We start from the raw sequence: 24,596 nt of genomic DNA on the forward strand, positions 1-24,596 counted from the left end.
GAGCACTTTAATGTTTTGGAAAGCAGACTAAGCCTGCAGTGGGGAATAAATCAGCTCCCTGTGTGAACGTGTTCGGACTGCAAAGTGAACATGAGCTGATATGAAGGAATCAGATACTGGTATATTTTTTAGGGTGTCTCCTTTCAGTACATACAATTCAGCACATGACATTCGTGCGACCATGTTGTTGCCATCATGTTTAAGTAAACTGTTCAGTTGTGTATTCTTCCATTCGCTCAACAGGTCACAACTATTCATAGTCTGAAAGGAGTGGCTGTGATAAAACAGTATGTATAGATAAGCTATCCATGGATTAATATTATAACAGCTTATCCACTAACACATGCTAATCCTTAAAGTGACCAAGTCCACACGGTCCCTGAAGACCTTGAAGGTGAACGCTTCCTCCTCCGTGAAGCTGAAGTCAGACATGTCTGTTTGCAAAAGATACTGAATTATATAAATTTGTGTACCAGAGAACAAAAGGGTCATTCAGCACTCCCAGCATGTCCAGTTTCAACCACACGGTGGCACCACCTGCCTGCAGTAAGATGGCATTAAACGAGATCGATGGAGTGTTTAATATTCATTATTATTATTATTATTATTATTATGATTTGATCCTTGATAAATACGAATATACTCAATCATGTTTAGAAAATTGTTGATGGGGTTTGGTGTGCAGGTCAAAACAGTAAACTGACATCAACAATACATGATACAAAGTGAACACCAGCTTGTATAACAGGGGGAGTTAAACTACCACACGTGTCTCTCTGAGGGGTTTACCCCCCACCAGCTGCACTGTGACATGTACAGGTGGTGTAGTCTGCAGTGGAGCTCCTGTGTGTCTGATTACTGTGCAGTGACAATTTTGGGAATCGATCCGACGACACTGCTTGTGTCCACGGATCCGCCCAGACCTGCACCGGCAGCACCTGCCATCAAAGTCGGCGAAATGCAGCGCGGAGAGACCTTCAATGACGTTTTTCCTGGGGAAGGTATGAGAGGTGGTTAGTGCCAGAGGCGAGCAGAAGAGGACTGAGGGCAGTGCCACAAATGAAGTTTTAATTAAATAAGTGCCACCATAGGAAGAAAAAAAAATACAATGAGAATATCTTGTTAATAGGATATATGGATTTATGACACATTTGCGCCAGTGAAAGACCAGTGAAAGTGACCTCAATGAACTCTTACTGTGAAAAGAAGCACCATGAAACAATTTCACAATATACAGATGAGCTTGAAAACTTTATTGGTTTATGTATCACTTCATACAACTATTTGTTTCACAACATCTGATTTTTATTATTTTTTTTTAATTTGACAGTGGACACTTCTGGTCACCATTCAGCAGTGCTGGAGGTCTAAGAGTGGCAAACAAAAAACCCTAACATAATAATAATAATAATAATAATAATAATAATAATAATAATAATAATAATAATAAATTAAAGGAGAAAGTTTGATTCGATTGTCACATGAAACCACTGAAACATATCTACTCTTTATTTAACTGAGCTTTGTCACCGCCCCCTCAGAGAACAACATGATGCAGGCTCCCCCCGGCCTCTTCGCGCCTGTGTGGCACTGATCACACCTCATATCCTCGGAGCAGCGTGGTAGGCACAACAAGCTCCGCGGTCGGTCCGCTCACTCCTGCGCTGCTCCCACTGCAGTTCCTCCGCGGCGCAGAAGGACCACACCGACCCGCCCGGCCCAACAAGGACGGAGAAATGAGCTCATCCTCCGGCGTTCGCATCGCACTAATGTGAGCGTGTCACGGCTCTCCTTCACGGACACACGCACAGAAGACCCGCACTGGTGTGTTTACAAATCCCCAGCTCGGTGTCGGACAGTCCCACCCGCAGCCCGGAGCATGGCGGAGAGAAGTGGCCGGTTGAGTTTCCCCGGGAGCGGGGCTCTCAACAGACCGGTGCCCATGAACCTGTTTGCAACATGGGAGATAGATGGATCCTCCCCGAACTGCATCCCGAGGTAAGGCGCTGCATGCGTGCTTTGCGTGCGTCCTTTTAAACTTTAAAGCCAGCGCTGCCGATGCGCCAGACGTGCAGGCTGTCATTTATCAGATTGCTAACGTTCCAGCTGCACAGCGGCTTACCACCGGCTAGCTCTATCATTATGCCAGGAGGATGCCCATGCAGGCCCTGCAGCGGGCACCGCTCATTCAGCCATCTGCACCGTGTTGATGTAGTGGTAAATAAAGAGGTGGGTGAACTGCTGTTTGGCTTCTGGTTGGTGAGCACCATTTGGCCGGCAGCCACCAACTGATAAACAAATACCAACTCGTAAACAAATACTCCAGCTCCGGTCTCGGTGCAGGGTTAAATCGGACTGTAAAGGTGTTTATTCTGCAGGTATATTTTGTACTGAAAGCCCTGCGTGCTCATAATCATCCACTCAGCTGTCGGGGTATCAGCTTTGTGCCAGATCACTGTGCCAGGCTGCACCACGGAGACCATTTGGCTCCGGTGACCCCCAGAGACTCAAAGGCTGTGCTCATACTAAAAGCCCCTGCTGCCAAATTCTGATTAACTGCTCAGGTTAGGCTGCTATTATTAGACTGTTTGGATTATTTTGACAAACAACTCCAAACTCCAGGTCCACTCAGTGGCCTTTTCAGGATCTTTCATATCACACGGCCTTTATTAGTGTCAGTGTGAGTTCAGAAACTTGTGATTTCCATGTCAGGGCTAAGATCTGTTGATTGTTTAGTCTTTAAAGCGTCATGAGAGATGTGAGCTCAAGGTGATGTCTTCAAAATTCCTTTAGGTTTTATCAGACCAGCACTCAGAAATCTAAAGACATGAAGGAGGTCTGTGCTGGAGTTAAACTGAAGACTGGAAGTTCAGCGTTCACCTTGAAAACAACAAACAGCAAAAGTTTGTTTGCATTGTTTGTCGGTGTGGTCGATAAGAGATGTTTGTCTAAATAAAATCAAACCTCTGAGCTGAAGAAAAGAGCCAGATATTGAATAGAATATATGGATCAATGTCTCATATTGGTGCTGAGGCAATTAATTGAGTAGTTGATTAATCAGCAATTATTTTGATAAGACAAAAATATGTTTAATATCTTTGTGTTTTGGACTGTTGGTCAGACAAATAAGCAATTTGAAGACGTCTTCTTGGGCTCTTGTGACGGACACTTAACCGATTCATTGACAAAATGACCAGCAGGTTAATCAATAATGGGAATAATTGCCAGTCTGTGACTGTTGCATAGAATAGCCTCCCTCGCTGTAAACTGACCATGTTATCAAACCACATGAGACGCCGGTTAAGTCGCCACAAATCAGGCATTCTTTGTAAAACGTGGGATTTAATGTGTTTTTATTGGTTCACGCTGTCATTAAAAAGGGATGTGAGGTGAAAAGTGAATCCTCTGAGTGTGTTTTCCATTTCTAAACCTTCTGATCTGACAAAGATCGAAACACTGTGCGTTTAAATGAATTTGTGGTTTGCAGTCAGGGCGCAGGCGGTACTCTTCTCCTTCTTCTTCAGCAGAGCAAATGTGGCCAAAACCATCAAAAAAGAGCAGAAGAAGACCTTTTTCTGGAGGTGTGACTTAAGCTTTTTAGGCCTCATGTTGAAATCTGATAAATATCCAGCCCTGGTTGTAACTTCATGTTCAGCTCGAGTAAAAGCACATTTTTGCCGTGATGCCCCGAACACATTTTCAGGAGTTTACGGTTTAAACTCCTCCTCACTGATACCTGCTGTGGTCAGCAGCTGTCAGCCTGTGGAGAAGCTGTAATTAATATGGGAGCTGCAGGAGCGTGTATGTGTTTTATTTTTTATTCTGAACTGATGACTGTCTCTCCTTCGCCTCTCTCTATCCTCTTAAGTTTAATACCTTCGGTGGGTATTACATTACGTGGCTTTTAGCTGAAATAAGACTAATTCATTTCCAGGAACAGCACAGCTGCGTTGAAAAAGGTTCCTTTAGCTGAAACAGTCGCGGGTTCAATCCCCCGTGACCCTGAACAGCGTCGGCCGTCACACGAAGCTGCTTCACCGTAACGATGGACCGGTGCTCTGGTGTGAATGAGGCTCAGCAGAGTCACTTGTTGTGTGAAGTAAGCTGCCAGTCAAGATCGCCACCGCTCTCTATTGACCGCCGCCTGTCAGGGTTTGGACAGGAGGAACTCTGCCCGTTAACCACATGTCAAATCAACTGTCTCGTTGGGTGATTTCAGCCCCTGAAGGCGGCTAAACAAACTGACCGCCGTCGATCCTCAGAGGTCAGCCTGTCCGCTTCTCTTAAAGGATCCCTGTGGAGCTTCTGGCCTCTTGTGTGGAGCTTTTTTTTTTTTTTTTTTCTCTTATGAGCAGGTTTTGGTTTTGGATGCAAACAAAACAGGATTGAATGTGTTTTGAAAAGTCGGCTTTGCAAATGTCTGTGAGGCAGGAAATGCCTTGACGTTTGTTAGCCCGCCTGGACCAAAGCAAGGACAGAACCTCAGTGTGCTCTGCTGAGCAGCGCTGACTGTAAACGCATCATTTGTTTGCTCGCAAGAAAACTCCACAGGGCACCTTTTAATATTTAATTCTTTCTAAATCAAAATGGTAAAAAACCTGAGAGGGACCTGGAGTGGAGGAGACACATGGGAATGTTTTTGCAGGTTTCAGCAAAGCCCTTAAAGACTGTGCACAGTCAGTGTTTTCACACATTAATTTACTCTAAAATCTGTTTTAGCTTTATGATTCATGAGGTCCTGCACAGCCAAACGGAGACTCATCAAAGCAGATCGTCCTCAATATGCTGATTCCTTAGGTTGGTTATGAAGCATGATGAGAGAGAGGAGATGCAAAATTCATCTCGAGTCGTATTTGATGATGTCAGAGTGTATTTCATGCCAGCAGCAGCCTTAATACATGCTGATGGGTTAATTAGTTGGACTTTTTGGTAAATACCACACTCATATCTTACTTTTAAATATGAAGTTTTGAAGTTCGGATGAAACAAACGAGATGTAAAGTTATGAGCCAAGCTAGCCTCCTGCTTCTAGTCTCTGCGCTAAGCTAAGCTAAGCTAACCATCCTGCTCCAGCCTCATATTAGACTGACAGATATGAGATGTGCATTGATTTTTTCCCCCCGGAAAATAAAGAAAAAAGAAGCATATCTCCAACACTTTTAAAGGATAAATAAAGATTCAATATACAACCTTGATTCCAGAATAGTTGGGACGCTGTGAACAACAGAAATAAAACAGAATGTGATAATCTGATCATCCTTTCTGACATGTACTCAACTGAAAACAGTACAAGGTCAATATATTTAATGATTTACCTCATCAGCTTCATTGATTTTTGTGAACATCTGCTTATTCCGAATTTGATGCAGCAACAGGCTTCAAACACGTTGGGACAGGAGCATCAAAAGACTGGGAACGATGTTGATGGGTTTTTTTGTCATTTATTTCGCATGCAAACATATGACCGCAAGGACTGCGTTTTCAGGCTGCATTCAAAGACGAGCAAGACTTAAAAAGCTGGACAGTGGAGTCACTAATGCGTCTGATATGATGAGATGAAGGATGTGAGGCCATATATTCCAGGCTGACAGCGTGCGGCCTAGTAACCCTGTGGTGATCCATGCTTAGACCTAAACACAGACACGCTCTGATTCTAATAACAAGCCATACCCATTTGTTGCCATAATGAGAGTTTACATGTGATCCATGCTGTGTCTTCATCTGTTCCTGGTATCTGTTCACCTGCCACGGGCTCATCACTGTTGTAACACTCAGGTGAACAACTGTTCATCACAAGGAGCCAAGTAGCATGTTTAATCTGAGACTGTGTTCGTCCCTGATTTTATCCATTTATCATGTAATTTCTTCATGCCTCTATAAATCCCGCTCGCTGTGGCTCGGAGGTCTCTGAAGCACAGAGCTATTAGGCTGGGAGGCTTACAGAAGTGCTGCCTCGGCATTGATCTCACGTTTCCAAGAGTCACTTCAGGACACGTGCTGCTCCACGCTGAGATGCTTAATAATCACCTATCATAGGTAAGGGAGGGGCCTTAATCACCTATCTTCGAGTGTGGTTGAGTGATAATTGCCTGTGGTCTGGAAATCGAAATGTCAGGCTGGAGAAGAGGCTGCTGAAATGCAAATGTTGTCATGTTTTATTGGCAGCAGAGTTTATGAAGATCTGCTCTGCTGCTGCTCATTCGTATAAGTCAGAATATGAAGTGCATGGAGGGTACACTGAGGCTTGTCCTTATCCTGCTCCTCAGCAGCCTGCCTAAGTATCTGTCTGACATCTTGAGTGTGAATATTAAATGTACTTTTATGCTCTGTCACCTCCTCACGAGAAGCATTTCAATGAGCGCCTTTTCATCGCTCGGAGCGTCTGAACGTGTTCCAATAATTGCGCGCTCATTCCTGAAGATGGACGTGTCATCCGAGAGCCGCTCCAGCCCTCTATCCTGCACCTGAGCCTCTCCGCTCTTAACAGCCAAGGTCAAGAAGCTGCGTTTCATCTCGGCATTTTTCAAGTGGGCATCGGTTGCATTTCTGCGCATCAGCCCACAGGCTAAGTGCCGCGAGAGACGGGGCCAATCTCAGAGACAGAGCCGGGATTGAACGGGCCATCGAGTGGCAGCTGGACCCAGTAGGCTGTCATATTTGGGCCTGTTGGAGGCGAGAGTGCTGAGATGTCGCTTTGAGCAGCAGCGAGACACTTGCTCTTTTGTCCCCTGGCTGCCTGGGATGCTCACACTGCGGGAATTTAGAGTAGGATGAATGAGAGGCAGTTAAAGCCTCTCATTGTTTTATGTCCCCCTTCTTCTTCTTGTTGTCCTGCACTCACTGCCTGATCTGTACCAATGTTTGGGAGTTTTGAAAAGGCTGAGAGTCTACAGCCACACCAGCAGCTCTGTGAGGCTGTGCTTAGTGGTGCTCTGAGCTAAACGCTAACAGCAGCATGCTAATGCGCACATGCACACTGTGTTCATTTTCTTAGTTTATGTTAGCATGCTAACATTTGCTAAGTTGCGCAAAGTAAAGCTGAGGATGAATCCTGAGGACAACATGAACGTCTGCACCAGGATTTCATGGTGATGCATTCAGTAAATCATTTATTTTTCTCAACATCACAGATATTAGACTCATGGTGGCACTCTGAGGGTCACTGAAGTCATTAGGATTCATCCTCTGGCAACCATGAACGTCTGCACACAGATTTGTGACAATGCAGCCTTCAAATGTTCAGATGTTTCACTGGATAAAGGAAAACTCTTGGCTGCTGATAGTACAGGAGGAAAGGTCCTGGTGAATGTCAAGATTTCATGCCAATCCATTTAATAGTTGTTGAGATATTTGAGTCTGGGCTGAAGTGGTGGACCGCCCGCTCATCAGTGCTGCTGGCATGATAAAAGTCTTAAACCGTGTTCTTCATTTTGACGCTGTTCCTCACTTGTTTTCATGCAGATGTCTTTGTGCCACATTCTTTGAAATGTTAAGTCAGAGGGCCTTATGTAAGATATCCAGCCTCCTCCATCTTGCTGATGCAGCACGTCCTGGAGGACAGACGGGGAAGGACGGGAAAGGGCAGCCGCTTCCTCGCACACGCATAAACTCACATTTGAGATGCTTTGCGACGCTGCAGGCTGATCGGTTTTGCCTCCAGCTGACTTCCCTCATGCCTCAGTGCCCAGCGCCGTGATTGCCTGCTTTTTGCATTCGCCTATTATTTCCCCACAGACCGTATTTGATTTTAAGGAGCCGATGTTGATAATATCTGTTTAGCTTGTTTCAAATCCCCTGCCTTTCTGCAGAGTGAGTTTAGGAATATAAAGACAGCCACTATATGACCGTCGATATATGGTCTGCATCCGCAAAAAGGAGAAAAACTGTAAAAAGCTGAGCTGCCAGACGGGGCGAGGCCATGACAGTGACTCCAATCAGAAGTCACGGCCTCAAGCTGACTGATATTACACAGCTGATAAACTCCAGACATAAACAGCAGATTAGCCTAAACAGCCTGGTTCAACCCGTCTGCGGCGTGTTCATGATTCAGCTGCATATTAAGAAACACCACAGCAGCACAGAGCGCCGTTCATCTTCTCCGGTGAATGAAAACTGATGAAAAGTAAAAGACAGCCGTTAAATACCTTTGGGCTCAGGAGCCAAAACTTTATTAGTGTGCAATATTCTACATGAATCTACAGCGCTGACACTTTATTAGCATACGCTCCCCCAAATTAAATTCACGCTAATTGGAAAATGGGACAAGCGCATGTGCCACTTGAGATATGGAGTCGAGAATGACATTTCCTTTTCAACTCGGCGGCACGTTGGCTTTGTGGAGGAAAATGTCAGCTCTGATGCAGCAGAGCCAAACCAACCTTGGCCTGTTAGTATGTGGCTGTAAATGTTCGGTCTCAGGGCATAACGTCCTCTTCAGACGGTCTTTTAGTGTAAATAGACCTCAGGGTGACGGAGAGCAGACTAAATGGCATCCAGATGAACCTGCACCACGATAAGAACAGCTTGCTGGTGAGATATCAAATAATGAGCTTTCATTTATCAGCAGAAGTGGCTCAGGAACAAGTCACGCCTCGGTGGTTGCTCTCAGGTTGAAGGATCATCGTTGACAGTGTCTCAAAATGTGATGTTTCTTCAATTAAAGATGCACCAATCAAAATCTTTATACTCAAAATGGAAGAAATGACTACATGTATCATGCAGCGCTGAGGAGAGTTTTAACGTCTTTCAGCTCATTGTTTTGCTTTCACAGCTGTTCCTGTCAGCGTTGAGCGCTGCAGCTGTTTTATCTTCAGTGAAAAAGCTCTAAAAACCTTCTGCGCGCTCCCTGCTTCACTCTTAACGGCAGACAGACAAAGTTAGCGACCAGCTGGTAGAGCATTAGCAGCTGAAGAGGAGATGGTGGAGACCAAAAACTGAGCTAAAAGGAGAGAAAATGTTGGACTTACATTTACCAGGTGGCTCCAAATCAATGCTGATGTAGCCCACATCTTGCAAATGTGTACATAAGCAACTGATAATAGTGTTTGCAGCTTGTTCTGCTGCTCTCAACTGGCCAAAAATGAATGAATACAGGTTTAAATCCTAATGTTTAGATCGAAATCACCTGGTTTATCGATTAGTCCACAGATAGAGAATTAACTCCTTAATTAACAAATGAATGAAAAATGAATTCATAATGAAAATAATGGTCAGCTGCTTCACTTGCAAGCTCTTTCCAGAGCTTTCAAACGCATCTCACTGTCTTCTTGAGTCAGTATATTTGCTTGGATGTCATGGAATTGGTTCAAAAGTCCATGAGATGCTGCTGAGAAGCTTGAATCTGGACCTGGAAGTCAAGTTAGATCGTGGATTTTAGAGGCATTTCTTTGTTAGATTTGTGGAAATTCTCCTCATATCCTGGCAGCAATCAATAAATCAAACGCTCTGATAAGCAAAGGAAATCATCTGTTATGTGTGGCTGCTGCAGGCCTGTAAAAAGGCCGTTCAATGTAGATGATTAAATAACATATAATGCCATGCTAATATCGTAACTCATGTCATAACTCATTGATTAACCCGAAGCCACAAATCTACTCTCTGCTAACGGATGAATTCCGTTTCTAAAGGGCTTCATCATGTCAAACTGGGTTTCTGTGATTGTTGGCTGCAGAGGTGGCCTATTTCCAAATGTTGCTCGAATTATTGAAATTGCTCTGTGATTACGCAGGGCATCCTGGGACCTGTTTACTTTGTCACATGTTCCAGCACTTTCAGAGGTAATGCAGGAAAATGAGGTTAACGGGCTGAAAAGGCAGAGAGATTTGTCAAAACTTGGTGCCAGATGTAGATGAGATTATATCGAGGCAGCTCGCAAACAGTTGGGGCTTAGTGTGGTCAAAAGGAAGGAGACATTTCTAGAGCTGTGAGCTGGCGGCCTCGTCCCTCTTTCAATCAACTGTCCCTGAATAAAATGTCCAAGGTGTCTTTGTTGTCCAGTGACACATGTAAATGGGTTATTAAAGGTCTTGAGAGCTGCTCTGTTGGCCTTAAACTCTTTTTATAGCTTTGATTAATGCTGGTACTTTCAGTCTGTGAAAGGTGAAAAATGAATCGACATGAACATTCATAGTCTTTCATCGTCTCTCATTTCAGAAACGCCCCTTTAATCTGCAGGGTCACATCAATGCACATGAAATTAATAACGCTAATGCGGCGCCTATTCAGAACGTGTCTGATTGCTTGGCCTCCGCTGTTTCTGCTTGCAGATTCGTTGAGAACCACACCGACTAACTGACTAACTCCTTAATAGCAAATCAGAATCAGAATCAGCTTTATTGGCCACGTTTTTGTGCACATACAAGGAATCAGACTAGACAATGAGGACGAAAAGGCAAAAAATAACCTAAAAGACTGAACAATAAGTTAAATAGTGCAACAAAATATATACATAAGAATGTGAGAGAATCATCTGGCTGCTGTCATTGCTAACTAGGCATCTGGGACAGGACTAATTCCAGGAGCAAAAGTTTCATTCCTTGTGTTACATCGCTGATGCTTGAGCTGTTTGATTTAGACCCATCACGCCATTTGACGGTCTAACAGTTAATAAAAGTCCCCTCTCAATACACCACACAGTGTGTACTTCTGTTGGTAGTAATGCACTATTAATATCGATGCCCCGCAGATCTCCAGGGCTCGCGCTCGACACTGTGCTTCCTTTAAGTTTTTGGGAAAACACCCCTCAGTGTGAAATCAGTCGGGTGAACGCTTGTTGAAGAGCAGACAGACAAACATACAGACAGACGGAGACTCCTTCCATTTTAGTCATTTGAGCTTTTTTCATGGATAATTGTCTCTGGTTGAAATGAAATTTTATGCCTCACTAGTGAGGCAGCTGCTATATTATCAGCCTCAACTGGGTGCAGTAATTCTGACATTTTCATTTTGTACTTGCAGCGTTTGGTTGTCGTTGTTATCCATCGTGACTTCGAGCTCTGCTGTTCTGATTCTTTTCCCGACACCTTGATTTGTTCTTTTGTTCTCTCATTCATTATTCTGGCCTGAGGAAATGTAAAGTTGAGTCGAGTTGTTGTTTCTGGACGCTGTCGTGTTGACTGTGCGGCTGTGTTTTTGATTTGTCTGTCCAAACTTTGACTTCCAGGGAAATCCTTGTAATACATTAGTCACTGATTTCCATACCAGCAGTGTATTAGTTTGCACTTTGGCAGAGGTAAAAGTGGTAAAAGCATCCAGTAGATCCTGCGTTGCTTGTTGATTATTAATGTGCACATTTTGCTCGAGTGTGTTGTCTCAGTAATCACATAGAAATTCATCCAGTGCCTTGAAAAAATGGCCCTATATTGACGGCTTGTTCCTCATCGGTGCGTTTTGTGTAATCTCCAGTGAACGGAGGTTTTTGCTCCTGTAGTTTCGGTTAATTGCACGAAGGCTCCGTAGGCTGGGCTGCAGGCTCGCCTCTTGCAGCAGGCAGCGTGAGAAAAGGGAGTTGCTATTTCAGTTCTCCCTTCACTGAGGCTTAAGGAACTTTTTTCTGAATTCAGAGCATGGAGGAGAAATGTAGGTCAGGTTCCTTTTAGAAAACTTGTGGCCGGGAGGAGAGCTTAGAAGGTTTAACATATTGTAGTCATTAGGAAAGCTGCTGTGCCACGTCTGGCATCCTGCTCCTGGGTGGCTGAGTCATATGACCTCTTCCGTGCTTCCACCGGACTCCTCCCTGATGTATTGGCTGGACAGATGGACGCGGCGAAAATCCCGAGGTTGGCATCGGCGACTAAAACCTTTCATCTCTGCCTCTGGATGACTGTAGAAATGAGCATTCATTATCGCTGCCAGTCAGAAATAAGCATCCCCTTACAAGCCTGTAAACATAACCTTTCTGGCCTCCCAGATGCTGAGCAAGCCACAGCGGCGTGGTCCAGCTAATCTGCTGCAACACAGACGTCGACTGAAGTTGAGGAGATTTTAATAACGAGAGTAAGTGGCTCAAATGAGGACAAACCTTGACATCCAGTCAAGTCTGGTAACTGTGTCCCCAATTGCTCTGTTTATACAAATGTGGTCCAGAAAGGAGTGATGTTTTACGTGCGATCTGTCTGTAAAATAGGGCTTCACTGTCTCTTTAATCCATATTTGTTTTAGCAGACAGAGGATATTAAAAGCTTTGGTTACAGCTTAGAGAATAGACCGCTTCGTTTCGCTTCATGAAATGGGTTCCTGTGTGACATGTGACCCCGTAAAAGAAATATCCTGCTCCTGCACCAAACGGGACCTGAGCAGCAGCAGGAAAACTGGTCAGAAACACGGAGCTGGTTGTTGCTGTGGTTCACACTGTGGTGATCACATGAAACTCAAACAGACCAGACCCGTTTACCACAGCTTTACCTCCTCCTCACTGTATTCAAAGTCATCTGCTGCTCGCATGTATGTTCACAGTATTGATATTTCTAAGAAAACATGACTCAATATGCAGCTTCCAGTTGTCGCTAATAAGGTTAGCTGGTTAGCATTGTTGCAAACACTTACATTAGCTTACTGTGGGTTGAGATATGACGACTGGAACCAGCTAACTGTGCTAATAACAGATGGATGTAGCGTTATTTCATTATTTAGTGAAAGTAAGCGTTGGAAGCGTTGTGAATGTACAGATGGACACTGGAGAAGTGGATTATGCTGCCGTGTTGGTTCACAACAGTTACAGTGGATTTAAGCTAATCATAACTAAACCAACACTGCAGCGTAGTCCAGTTTCTACTGATCGGATCTGACTGGGAGCCTGAGGACATGCCGAGGTAGCGACGAAGCGCACCGTCATGTATCGTCTACTTTACTGTGAATGAGCATCAGCTTAGCTTAGCTTAGAGTCCAGTGGCAAGGCGAGGGGAAAGCAAAGGCATCAAAATACTTATACTCAAAGTTTGCACACCACCTCTGCAGCATAATTCACTCCTCTGCTGTCCACGTGTGCTCAGTGTGTTCAAAAAGGTTATACTAAATATGTCCGAGTGCACAGATTCTGATTGTCTTTAGCATCGTCATCAGCTAGCAACAAATGAGACCTGTGCTTTTCTGATATTTTGGTGAACTTTTGGAGATTACTGATCAGGCAGAAAAGTGGACGATGTTGCAGTACTTGCAGTGCCTTGTGGCGATTCTGCTTCTGAAGCTGCAAAGCGTCACCGTTCAAACTGACTGTGACTGTTGTGAATCTAAGCTGACTGCGGGCCAAAAACGTCTCGGTATGTACGTGATGTGCAGCCGCTTTTCCTGAAAAAGCAAACTACAAATGCTTCACTTTCTAGCATACAGGTGGTGAGTATTTGGCATTCAAATCATAGGCTTTCAGTGGATTACTCCTTTAAAATGGGCTTCAAAACATGCTGCTTTAAACATCTGTAAAAGTCAGACTCACATTCAGACCTGTGACAGACTGCCAGATTAAAACAGTTGTAAGTCTAGGTGGCTGAAATGTGACCCTTTCAGCCACTTCAGTCAATAAACACTTTTATAAATGGACAGAGTGCTCTGCGTGTCCATTTTTAGCCGTCCTATAATGCAAAAATCTGTCAGAGCAGCAATGAGAAATCCTGCCTGAGGGCTCTTCAGCCAAACAACACAGAGATGTGCCGATTGTGTGTTTCAGTGTTGTGACTGCGCGGTTCATTTGCAGACTGCTCAGACAAAAGAGCAAGGCCAACCTTTTTTTTTTTGCTTTGCAATTAGAAGTCCTCTTAACAAATTCTCGACTTGTATCCAAATTATGTAGGACACTTCAGATCCTGCTGTAATGGGATCTGAAGTGCCTGCTGTTTGTTTAATCCACGTTTAGACTAAATTTTTAGCTCTGACGCTGGTGCTCAAAATGAAAAATGGTCATTTTTTCACATGGTGTTGTGAAGTATTGACATGCCTGATATGCATGTAGGGCTGCAATTAATCATTATTTTCATTATTAGCTGATCTGCAGTTATTCTTTTGTTTATATGATTAATCGTTTGGTCCTGGAAATGTCAAAAAAAAGGAAGAAGAAAGTGAAAAATATCCATCACTGCTTTGTAGAGCTCAAGGTGACATCTGCAAATATCTTGTTCTGTCTGACCAAAAGTCCAAACTCAAAGGTTTTCAGTTTACTGTCATACAGGACAAAGATAAGCAGCTAATCCTGAAAATGAAAGAATGAATTAAATGATGAATGAACTTTCAAAGTTTCAGAGTTACTGAACTAGTTTTTATGAGTTTCTGTGAGTCTTTTAGCAAGTAAAGGTATTTTAAAGGTATTTTATATTCAATTTGCAGTTAAATATTGTATAGGATTCACTGTTGAATTTGTGTTTCAGTCACACAAAAGTGCTCTGACTATTTCTGTTGATGCTGGGAGAAGAACTGTGTCGTGTTGTGTAGTTTGACATCTGCTGCTTGTGCGCGCCTTCTGCCTGACATGTAAACAAATATCTGGCTACGGTGGCCCTGAAGGTCAAAGCACAACATTCAGAAAGCACAACAGCATTCCACAAAATGTTAACGCTGACTCTGACTTACCAACGATTGTCTTTTTAATCCCATATCTGCGGTGTGTGAGGACATATGACCTCCTCAGTGTGTGTTCCCAGTTTTGGGAGACCAATAGTTGACTGTGTGAACCAGTCAGGACTGCAGCTTTTACTTGTGCTTAGCCAATCATAGCAACTGAAAGGTAAGAGACAAAAGGGAGGGCCAGCATGACCAAGAATGTGTGGACACGTGTACTTGGACGTCGACATCATGCAATTATATTTCAGACAAAAGTGTTCCATCTTCATGGCAGCAGTTTGAGGAAAAGCTTCTCCTCTTTCAACAGGCTCCTGTGTGCAAAGCCAGGTTATTTTGTAGTTTAGATATGAAGACCTTGTTTGGCCTGCAGCTCGGTCCTGACTGTGCGAGTCTTATCTCCCAACACCAACCCTCACAAACGCTCGCGTGGCCGAATGGGAGCGAATTCCTGCAGCCAGGTTAAGAAATCGTGTGCAAAGTTTTCCCGGAGGAGAGTGGGCTGCTGCACTGTCGCGGCACATTAACACGGAATCACATTTCAGTTACCAGCTGAAAATGCCACCCTGGAGATGATGATGATGGTGGGTGTTCAGTCTGGCATCATGGGTGGAGCAGCGTGGAGTGGCGTGCTGCAGATCGCTGCATACAAAGGTCTCATTTGTATTCCAGCTCGTGCTGCCCCCCCCCCCCCCCCCCCCCCCCCCCCCCAGAGGGCACGCATCATTTTGTGTTCTTTGGTGGATTCGATTCTTCACACTTTGGATGCGAAACATAAAACAGCGACTTGGCTCTTGGCTCTTGGCTCTTGGCTCGATGTTTCTTTGCCCGCCTCTGTTCCGCGTCAGCTGATTTAACCGCAGACCTCAGTGCGACTCATAACCTACTTACGTACCTTGTCTTGCTTTTGTGACACTCGTTTCTGGTTTTTCCTCTTTAATAAACACACATTCGTGCAAAATGCTCTTGTGTAACCACAGACATGCAAATCTCCCCGGGGATAAAATAGGTTTCAGTATCCTGAGGTTTTAATTGTTTCTAGGTCACTCTTTCTCTGAGCTGATGGAGGAAATGGAATTCATATCTCCCTATCCTGCATTTTTAATGGATTTCATTCATTATACATTGAAAAAAAAAAAAGATTTCGTCTTCTGGTTTAGTGGACGGAGCTCTACCTCAGTGCTACTCCAGTGTTTTCTCACTCTGCCTTCAAATAACGTGGCCAAGGGTATCTGGCACAGGGCAGAAATGGGGAGATTTGATATTAAGCTCTGTCTTTGTGGATGTCTCTTCAGTATTCAACAGCTTGTTATTCATGCGTTCCGCTGAGTCGGAGGACGCTTTGCTGTCTTCAGTAAGCCTCAGAAATAACTGAGCTGTGTGTTAAAATAAAGGAATGTCTCATCATCAGAGGAGATGAATGTGGATATTTTGGGGTAATACAGATAAAAATCCAATTACGACAACAAAACCAAGGCTGGAGAGTGACCTATTTCTAATTTTGTAGCAGACTGAAAGCAAAGTTTTAGAGAATTGGTTCATTTTTAGTTCAGCAGTGATGAAATCGCTGTTTTTGTGGAGAGTTGCAGCAGGTTGGTTTGGGAATCAGAACAATCCTGATGGCTGACGGGTGTGAAAGCGTCTCAACGACATGTCATAAAACAGCAGTCAACAGTAAATATTACGTAGCAGCTGGTCTGCAAAATCCATATATTCACCTGTCAGATTCACCCTTCATATCCACCCACTGAACCTCATCCTCAGTCTGTCCTCATCCCTGCAGAGAGCTTTGGTTCATCTGATCAGTTTGTGAAAGTCTCTGCAGGACAAACGACTGGAAACAAAGCTGAAGGTCTGCGCTTGCTTGAGTGCACCTCCAATAACTCTTATCTCCCCTGCAGGGCTTTTTATAGGAGGACGAGCCGCCCTCCACTGCTTTAGAGGGATTTCATTCAGCAGCTCTGGAGTCGGCAGGTGCTAAAGGCCGTAAACCACCATCATCCTCAGCTCCAGTTTGCACAGACTGGGAGACAGTGAGGGACACTATTGATCTTTGGGTTGCTCACTCCAGAGTTCAGAGGAAGTTTGCCTGCTCAGTGCTCTTGTTCAGTTAGCTTATTGACTTTTGCTGCTCAGTTGGGAAACTTGTCAATGTGGTTCCAATAAGTTAAATACAGCCAAATGATGCATTATTTAAACTAAGCTGCTGCCATGTCTTTTCTCCTCTCATGTGTTTTTAGTATTTTATAATATCTCATTGGGGTTGATTTGTGGTTTTGATGTGAAAGTCACTTGAAGTTGTAGTTTGGCTTCTGTGTTTTTAACCACGCCGACGTTGTGGCTCAAGGGACGGCAGTGCAGGGCTTTTACTCATTCTATTGGTCCAGACTGAAATATCTCAACAATGATTGGATGGATGGACACAACATTTGGTACAGATAGTTCCCAGACGATTAATCCTTCTTTGTTGATCCTCTGGCCTTTCTGTTTGTAGTTTTGAGTGAAATCTGTTGATTTCACTGTTGGATTGATTGCCATGAAATTTGGTGCCAACCTTCATATTCTCCTCAGGATGACTTTGGTGATTTAGCTTCTCATTTAACACTGTCATCAGTTAAAAATGTCGTTTTCCTGTACTTTTATGACCAAACTGATGACGTCTGTACTGGCCCTGTGGACTTTGTGTCCGGTACATTAGCATGCTAACATGCTCAACTCAGACGGTGAAAGTGGTCAAATTTATACCTGCTAAAAATCTGCATGTTAGCATTGTCACTGTGAGCATGTTAGCATGCTGGCGTTAGCATTTACCTCAAGTTTAGCATCGCAGTCTCTTAGTTTTGCCTAAGTCAGAGAGGACATGGATGATAATAGTTTTGTTTTGTCTTCACCGTGAAATAATTGTTGTTTAGACATAATTACAAAATAATAATGCCATGCTATTAAGAAACGTGTTTTAATGTTGCATGGATGAAATGTTACAGAAACTTCTGCAGATTAATTGGATAATTGTTTTCTCATTATTCAGAATCGTTTAATGATCTTGTGTAATAACCAGAAATCCCACAGTAAGAAATCTGCTTTGCTTCTGTCCTCTCGAGCCCTCTGTACCTCTTTGAATCTCATCTTTCAGCCTCTATCAGAGATTGATTAAAGTAAAATTTGATCTTTTGATCAATCGCTGTCTTCTGCCTTCGCCTCGTCCGTCAGACCCAACTGAAGCAGCATCAGTGAGGCCGTTTGGATCTTGGCAAAAAGACTGATTTTGTCATCTCCATGTTATGTGATATTTGAGTTTTGATCATAAGAAAACTCGCTGATACGCTTTGAGTCTCTTTGAAGACATCCGAGGCCTCTCTCGCCCTCTGTAGTTCTCAAAAATGAAAGCATCTTTTTGCCTTAAAGTAGACATTTTGGGGAGGTGATTTGAAAAGAGCCTGTTTGTTTTCTGCTCGGTGATGACGATGACGTCGCCTTTGCATTGTGGCTAACATGCGAACAGTGACACTGAGGACCCCTCTGTTGTGTGTGAGGCTAATCAAGAAGCCGCGGTACAGTGAAGCTTTGAGCAGATGCCCAAATATGAGACAAAAGGACAGAGGAGGTGTCTGACCTGAGGGCCGGCAGCGCTTTGTCTCTGAGACCGAACCCCAGACGTGTTTCTGCGCCCTAATGGCTCCCTCTATTAATAAAAGATAAGCAGTCAATTATTGAGCTGTCAAAGTGACGTTAGGGACGAAGTGGAGGGCGAAGGGGGGGTCGAGGAGGCGTGTGAGGAATTTCATGGTTGAGTTTCAGAGGAGGAGGGACGGTCTGTATCCTCGGGGTCTACGCGTATGTTCCTGGTCTCAGGAGAACGCGACCTCCCTCCATCCAATTCGCCTTTATCATCTTTATCCCTTCAGCTTCCTCTAAATGTCTGTCAGCCTCTCTTCCTGTTTTATCTCCTTCAGTCTTTCTGTCCTTCCTTGCGTCTTTTTGACTTAATTTCTTGCTGCGAAAGCACCAAATGCACTGCAAGGCTAAACATCGTCCTTGAGTCCGCCTGCAAACGCACCTTTTTCCATGTAACAACCAGTCAAGAAAAGCCACCTTCAAACAGCAGACGACACCTTTTACTTTCACCTTCCGTGAATGGAGGATGCTTTTAATGCATTCGTTTGGAGTTTTGTTGACGTTTACTTTCTGTCTAGTCCATTTTCATTGTGATTTTTGTCATCTTACTGTTGTTTTGTTCTCCTCTCCTCTCGCGGCTTCATTCCGAGATGTCTTTTATGTTTTAGACCCCGTGGGGTTATCCTTTTGAAGCATGCACATTTTTTTTTTGGTGCTCATTATTATCCTGCTGTGCAAATTAAAAATTAAAATTCTCTCCCTCATATACAGACACGCACACACACACACAACAGCAGGTTGTTTACATCAAACCAATTACAGGAATACTATATTAAAATGCAGCTGATGTTTTCTTCTTCTCCTCCAGTTAATTGTGCATGCGTGTCATAAAAATGCAAACATGCAGCTCAGTCCACAAACATTCGACTGTTTATTTCAGCACACGTCAGTCGTGTGGATGTTTATCCCCTTTTTTCTCCTCCATCTCCGTCTTTCATGCTCACACGTTCACTCGCTCTCATTGGCTTCCCTTTGTGGCGATTTCCTCCCTAGAGCCAATTAAGAAATACCAAGGTAGAATCCCAGCCTGCGTTTTCGCTTTAAAGATAAAAATATGAGGCATCTTTCTCCCTCTGCAGTCCCTCCACCCAGGAAAACCCTGCCTCTCCCTCTCACCTCCTTTCATGAGAAAAGCTTGTTGTCGAGCCGGCGGGAGAGGTGTGAAAATGCGAAAAGCAGAGCTGCATCTATTTCCTGCCACTTCGTCGGCCTTCAGAGCTTAATGATCTACTGACACAGATTCACTGAGCAAATATGAGCGTGGTTTACAGGAAGCGAGGGCACCGTTCAGGACGGAGTTTAGACTTTGCCTCCAGTTGTCTGTTTATTATTCATAAGCAACTGAGGGAGACAGTTCGTGTATGAGCCTCAGACACTTCAAAGAGGGGGATGAACGTGTGTGAGTGTTTGTGTGTGTTTTTATTTTGTGCTGTGGGATGTGCTGTTGTCGGAGTGTCCTCTGCTGACCTTGACGCCTCTAGTTTTCTATGTTTTAACTCCGAATGAGGGATTACCTGCTTTACCGTGAGGTTAGGACAGTTGAATCCCCCCCAAAATGTTCAAAATGTGGTTTGTCTCAGTTCCTGGAAAGCAGACATTACGATGGTAGAAGGTCTTTCATTTTGCTGTAGCATCATGTTAAAGGAATAATTCAACATCCCCCCTCCCACCTCCATCTTGGAGGCTTACATGAAAACAGGAAGTACCGTACGATGTTACCTTGGAGGCAGCTAGGTTTTGTAGCCTATATTTGTTTTCATTTTGTAAAATTAGCACGATCTAAAGTAATGTAAGTCATATAAGCTATTAGCAGTTTCTGTTTGCGGTGCACCAATGAATGTACAGATCAGTATTACTGGATTACCGTGATGCTGAAGAAAACTTAAAAATGTGAAGTCAAGTTCACGTCCTTTTATTTGACTCGCCTCACAGTTTGAAACCTCCAGATTAATCTAATGAGACATAAAATGTTACTTATTGAGCTTATGAGCTCCTACAAGGCGGATTTTGTTATCTTTGGACAAGGCCAGGCTAGCTGTTTCCCCTCGTTTCCAGTCTTTATGCTAAGCTAAGCTAACCAGCTGCCGACTGTAGCGTCATATTGAACAGACGGATATGAGAGTGGTACGAATCCAGAAAGTGAAAAAATAAATAAAATGTTCAGCCACTACTTTCACTGAGGATGTGTTTGTTTGTTTGTTTGTTTGTTTGTGTGTGTGTGTGTGTGTGTGTGTGTGTGTGTGTGTGTACACTGCACTTAAGCACACATTCATTCACAGACTTGACTCTACCTGTCAAAGCTGTCAGACAAGTTGAACTCACATCTATTTTAGGCTTGGTGTGTCCTGACTGTCATGACCAATACACACACACACACACACACACACACACACACACACACCACACACACACACACACACACACACACACACACACACACACACACACACACACCAGGCTGTGCTCTGTCACTTCACTACACCGTCTCCCCAGCCAGCCGGTAAATCCCACAGCTGAATATTGCATGAGCAGCTGAGCGCTGGAGAGCCCCCGGCACACGTCTGAATAATGGGAAAGAACCACGGCAGATTGATTATAGTGTGTGTGTGTGTGTGTGTGTGTGTGTGTGTGTGTGTGTGTGTGTGTGTGGTATGCCTGCTTGGTCTGCCTGCTAAAGCAAAGCTCGGCTTGGACTCTTTTCACCTGCTACAACTTGCATATGTGTTTGTGTGACACGTTGTTATCAGGGTGTTAGCAGGCCTGTCCTGCACAGCTCAATGCGTAAATCAGGGAACTAACACTGCAGTGGGTATGGGTCAACTCCCACTGGAGCCACAGATACTCAACTATATGCTAATATGCTCATTTTAGTGCTCAGTGCTCCAGTATTCAGACTGAACTGTGCAGCATCCAAAAAGGGCTTCAGTGCCTCAAAGGAAACAATATGAAGCTGTGACCAGCAGCTCATTAGCTTTGCTTAGCTTAGCAGCATAAAGACTGTAAGCAACTTGCTAGCTCAGTTATCTCTAAAGGTAACAAAATCTGACAACCAGCGCCTCTAAAGCTCATAATTAACATGTTATATCTAGTTCATTCAGTGCCTTTGGAGAGAGCCAGGCTAGCTGTGTCCCCCCTGTTTTCCAGTCTTTATGCTAAGCTAAGCTAATTGCTATCTTCATATTGAATGGACAAATAGGAGAGTGGTATTGATCTTCTCATCAAACTCCAGGAAAGAAGCAAACCAGCGTATTTCCCCAAAGGTCAAATCGTTCTCTAAAGCTCAAGTTTAACTTCATTGATTTTCGGAAATATCTGCTTATTCTGAATGTGATGCAGCAACGCGTTTCGAACACGTTGGGACAGGAGCAACAACAGACTGGGAAAGATGTGGAATGCTCCAAAAACACCTGTTTGGAACACTCCACAGGTAAACAGGTTCATTACTTACCTGTGATAGCATCATGATTGTCTTAGAGTTCAATACAGTGCAAAAACATCTGTATGGTGCCTTCTGGTTCATGTATGTTTCACACAGTGTTTTACACACTGCCCTCCTCTTTGCTTCCCTCAGATTTATCTTGTAGAAGACGAGCGGACCCCCTGAGCTGAGACACTGAACTGCATGTTAAGTACTAGTTCCTCTCGTAGCTACAACAGCAAAACGCTGTAATACATAATAATATATCAGACACAGGAGACATTTTACTGCAGAAAAAAGTATATTTTTCTTGTATTTTTTTCTGTGCTTTACTACTTTAGTATGAGTATTTTGTGTTTAGAAATTGATTTTGTGTGTAGAATCTGAATACTTCTTCCAGCACTTTACTAAACTTTTTATGATACACGCTTAATTAATGCTGTCTTTACAAACCTCTGCATTGATTGGTTCCATAAGACCACTAAATGCACACGAGGCTTTCAGGTTTTACGGCTGTCTCATGTCCTTTAACTCCTCACTGTTGAAACCACACGTGCCACAACAGCAGTCAGAAGAGCAGCCGTAAATAAAAAAGTCTCTCACTGAGTTTTATTCCTGCATTCCTGCCGTGAGTGTGCTTCTCCAGGACGGGGCAGTAATTGGGAGTTGTAGGCTGGCAGATGTCAGCGCTCGAAACCAAAACCCTGACAAAGACGATCTGGCTGTCAAATCTGTTTTTGCACCGTCTGAAATAAATTGTTGCACCGGGCTGTGACTGTGCGGGTGCTGCTCTCTTTCTCTTTCTGTCTTTGGCTTGCTCTCACGCTCCTTGCTTTTCGCTCTTTTTGCTTTGTTTTTCTGTCTTCTTCTTTCATTTCTTACCTCGCTGCAGTCTGTCTACATACAAACGTTATTTCTGCATCGCACTTGCAACTCGTGGATGTTAGCTGAGCTTGGGGACGTAGGACCAGCGCTTTGGGGGCGCAGTCCGGGCACCGATCCAGGACGTGAACTCCCCCCTTCCCTGCCGTCCATCCCAAGGCTTCCTGGCATGTCACCCCGTGCCTCCCTCCTCCAGGATAATACTGACCCACAGGAGGGAGGAAAAACCAAGAAAAGAGTCTAATCATCATCTGGACCTTTCTCAACATGAACCAATTTATAGCTTTTACAAATTCAGCACTTGGCCTCGCCACTTTGTTGGCAGATAAAACAGGAACAGATGCTTTTTTTTTTTTAAGGAACACAGAATAAACCCCCACTGAAAAGACTTAACAATGGCCACAGTTTAGAGCACAAATGTGTACTTTTACCTGAGGGAAAGTGATGTAGGATCACAGTGTAAACATCACAGTGTAAATATACCTTTTAAAGTGTTTCACACTCTTGTATCCATGGAATTAATATTGTGGAAGTGACACAGTTTTGTATAATGCGTTTAAGTCATTGTGAAGTATCCCGTCGTGCTTATCCTCCAAAGGTCTCGCCATGCTGAGCTTTGATTTCAGCAGAGGTCACGCCCTCGGCTCAGTGGCTCCAAAAGATCAAATGTGTTGAGTTCGTCGCTGAAGTACTGGGAGTTTTTCCCGATTTTGAGCCTGATTTTCAAATGTGCTGTTGATGCACACAGCCGTCCCTCAATGGAGGGAAAACAGGAAACGTAAGAAGAAATTAAAAATAATTGTGGCTCGTGGTGAGAAAGCTCAAGACACATCCTGCAAAACAAAAAATCAAAGTTGAGATCACCCAAATGACAAAACTGCATATTCTCTCGTCTACGTCTGGGGTTATCCATGCAGATAGTTTTGGTTTCATTGGTTTGGATGTGAGTGGAATTTTGTTTGTTGTGATTGTAGTGTTACAGTCTAATGTCATTTAAAAAAACAGTCTTTACGTTGACAGCGTCCTGGTTACTCGACACAATCCCCAGACCTCACTGTAAACGGTTTTTATCTGAGCTACTTTAAACACATGAAATAGTCCCAGTAAAACCTGGATAATAACTGAGCCCTTGTTTCTGTGGAAGAACAGACACTTTTCTAATTTGACTAAGCAGATTTCCTTTCTTTTAATTCTTTGGACAAATATTTTTCTTTCTCTTCGTTGACTTTCCAAACCTCTTTGGTACACATCGTATAGAACTCCTGGCACAAACTAAACAGCCAAGCAGTGGTGGAGGGTAATTGCTGGAGGTACATTTACTTTACTTAAGTGCTCTGCACGGTTCTGAGGTACTTGTACTTGTATTTCTGTGTCACACCACTCCAATGTATAATTATTGTACTTTTTAGTTGACTATATTTATTTATAACAGCTGTATAAAATATTAACACACAATATATATTTTAAAGACTAAACCAGTGGTTCCCAGCCTTTGTGGCTTGTGACCTCTTACAGAACAGTCTTAGTTTGGGCTGTTTGCCTTATTTAAATATGAGTCCGTCTAATCTTCTCACTTGGTTTCATTTAAATGACAGAAAAATAACAGAAATGTGACTCCTAATGAAGTGTTGCTCCACAGCTGCTGAATATGTGCATCTAAGAAACTATTTGCTAACAAGCTCATCATCTGACCTTCAGAGGTGGCTTCATTCATTGGCTTTGTTCTGTCAAGACTTTTTTCCACTGGCCCCCAAAAATCATTTTTTTCAGGTGTAAGCAGGGTACTCCATCCACCAATGCAGTGTCCATAGAGCCACTGTTTACATCAGTACGTGGACTTTATAGCACCGTATGCATTTGGGACACAGCTGATGTGAAGCGTGGCCTTTCACCTCCGTCAGGGCTCCGCCTCTCTCTCACCTTTCCTGCCTCTCTCCACTCTGTAATGCTCAACAAAGCGAGCATGTCTTGAAAGAGCGAATTCAGTCATGCGTCTTGTTTACAGGCTTCAGCGTCTGTCTGCAGGGCGTGAGGCATGTGGCGGAGAAGCCGGTGACTGTGGTGTTGGTATGGCATA

The 24,596-nt window shown here is 43.8% G+C and overlaps 1 protein-coding gene across 5 annotated transcripts in view; it reads left to right on the forward strand.

The window, feature by feature from the left end:
- The first annotated feature begins 1,584 nt into the window (after positions 1-1,584).
- The window catches only part of pacs2 (phosphofurin acidic cluster sorting protein 2), a 53,686-nt gene continuing 30,674 nt past the window's right edge, over positions 1,585-24,596 (forward strand). For 3 of the 5 annotated variants that reach the window (XM_076749573.1, XM_076749574.1, XM_076749577.1), the window contains exon 1: positions 1,610-1,998. In XM_076749573.1, coding sequence (XP_076605688.1) covers positions 1,880-1,998 — 119 coding nt within the window. In that variant the 5' untranslated portion in view covers positions 1,610-1,879. Of the gene's footprint in view, positions 1,999-24,596 lie in introns of all 5 variants that reach the window. The other 2 variants (XM_076749576.1, XM_076749575.1) reach the window with 2 other exon arrangements.

Source organism: Chaetodon auriga, chromosome 14 (assembly GCF_051107435.1).
Source record: "Chaetodon auriga isolate fChaAug3 chromosome 14, fChaAug3.hap1, whole genome shotgun sequence".
NCBI lineage: Eukaryota > Metazoa > Chordata > Actinopteri > Chaetodontiformes > Chaetodontidae > Chaetodon > Chaetodon auriga.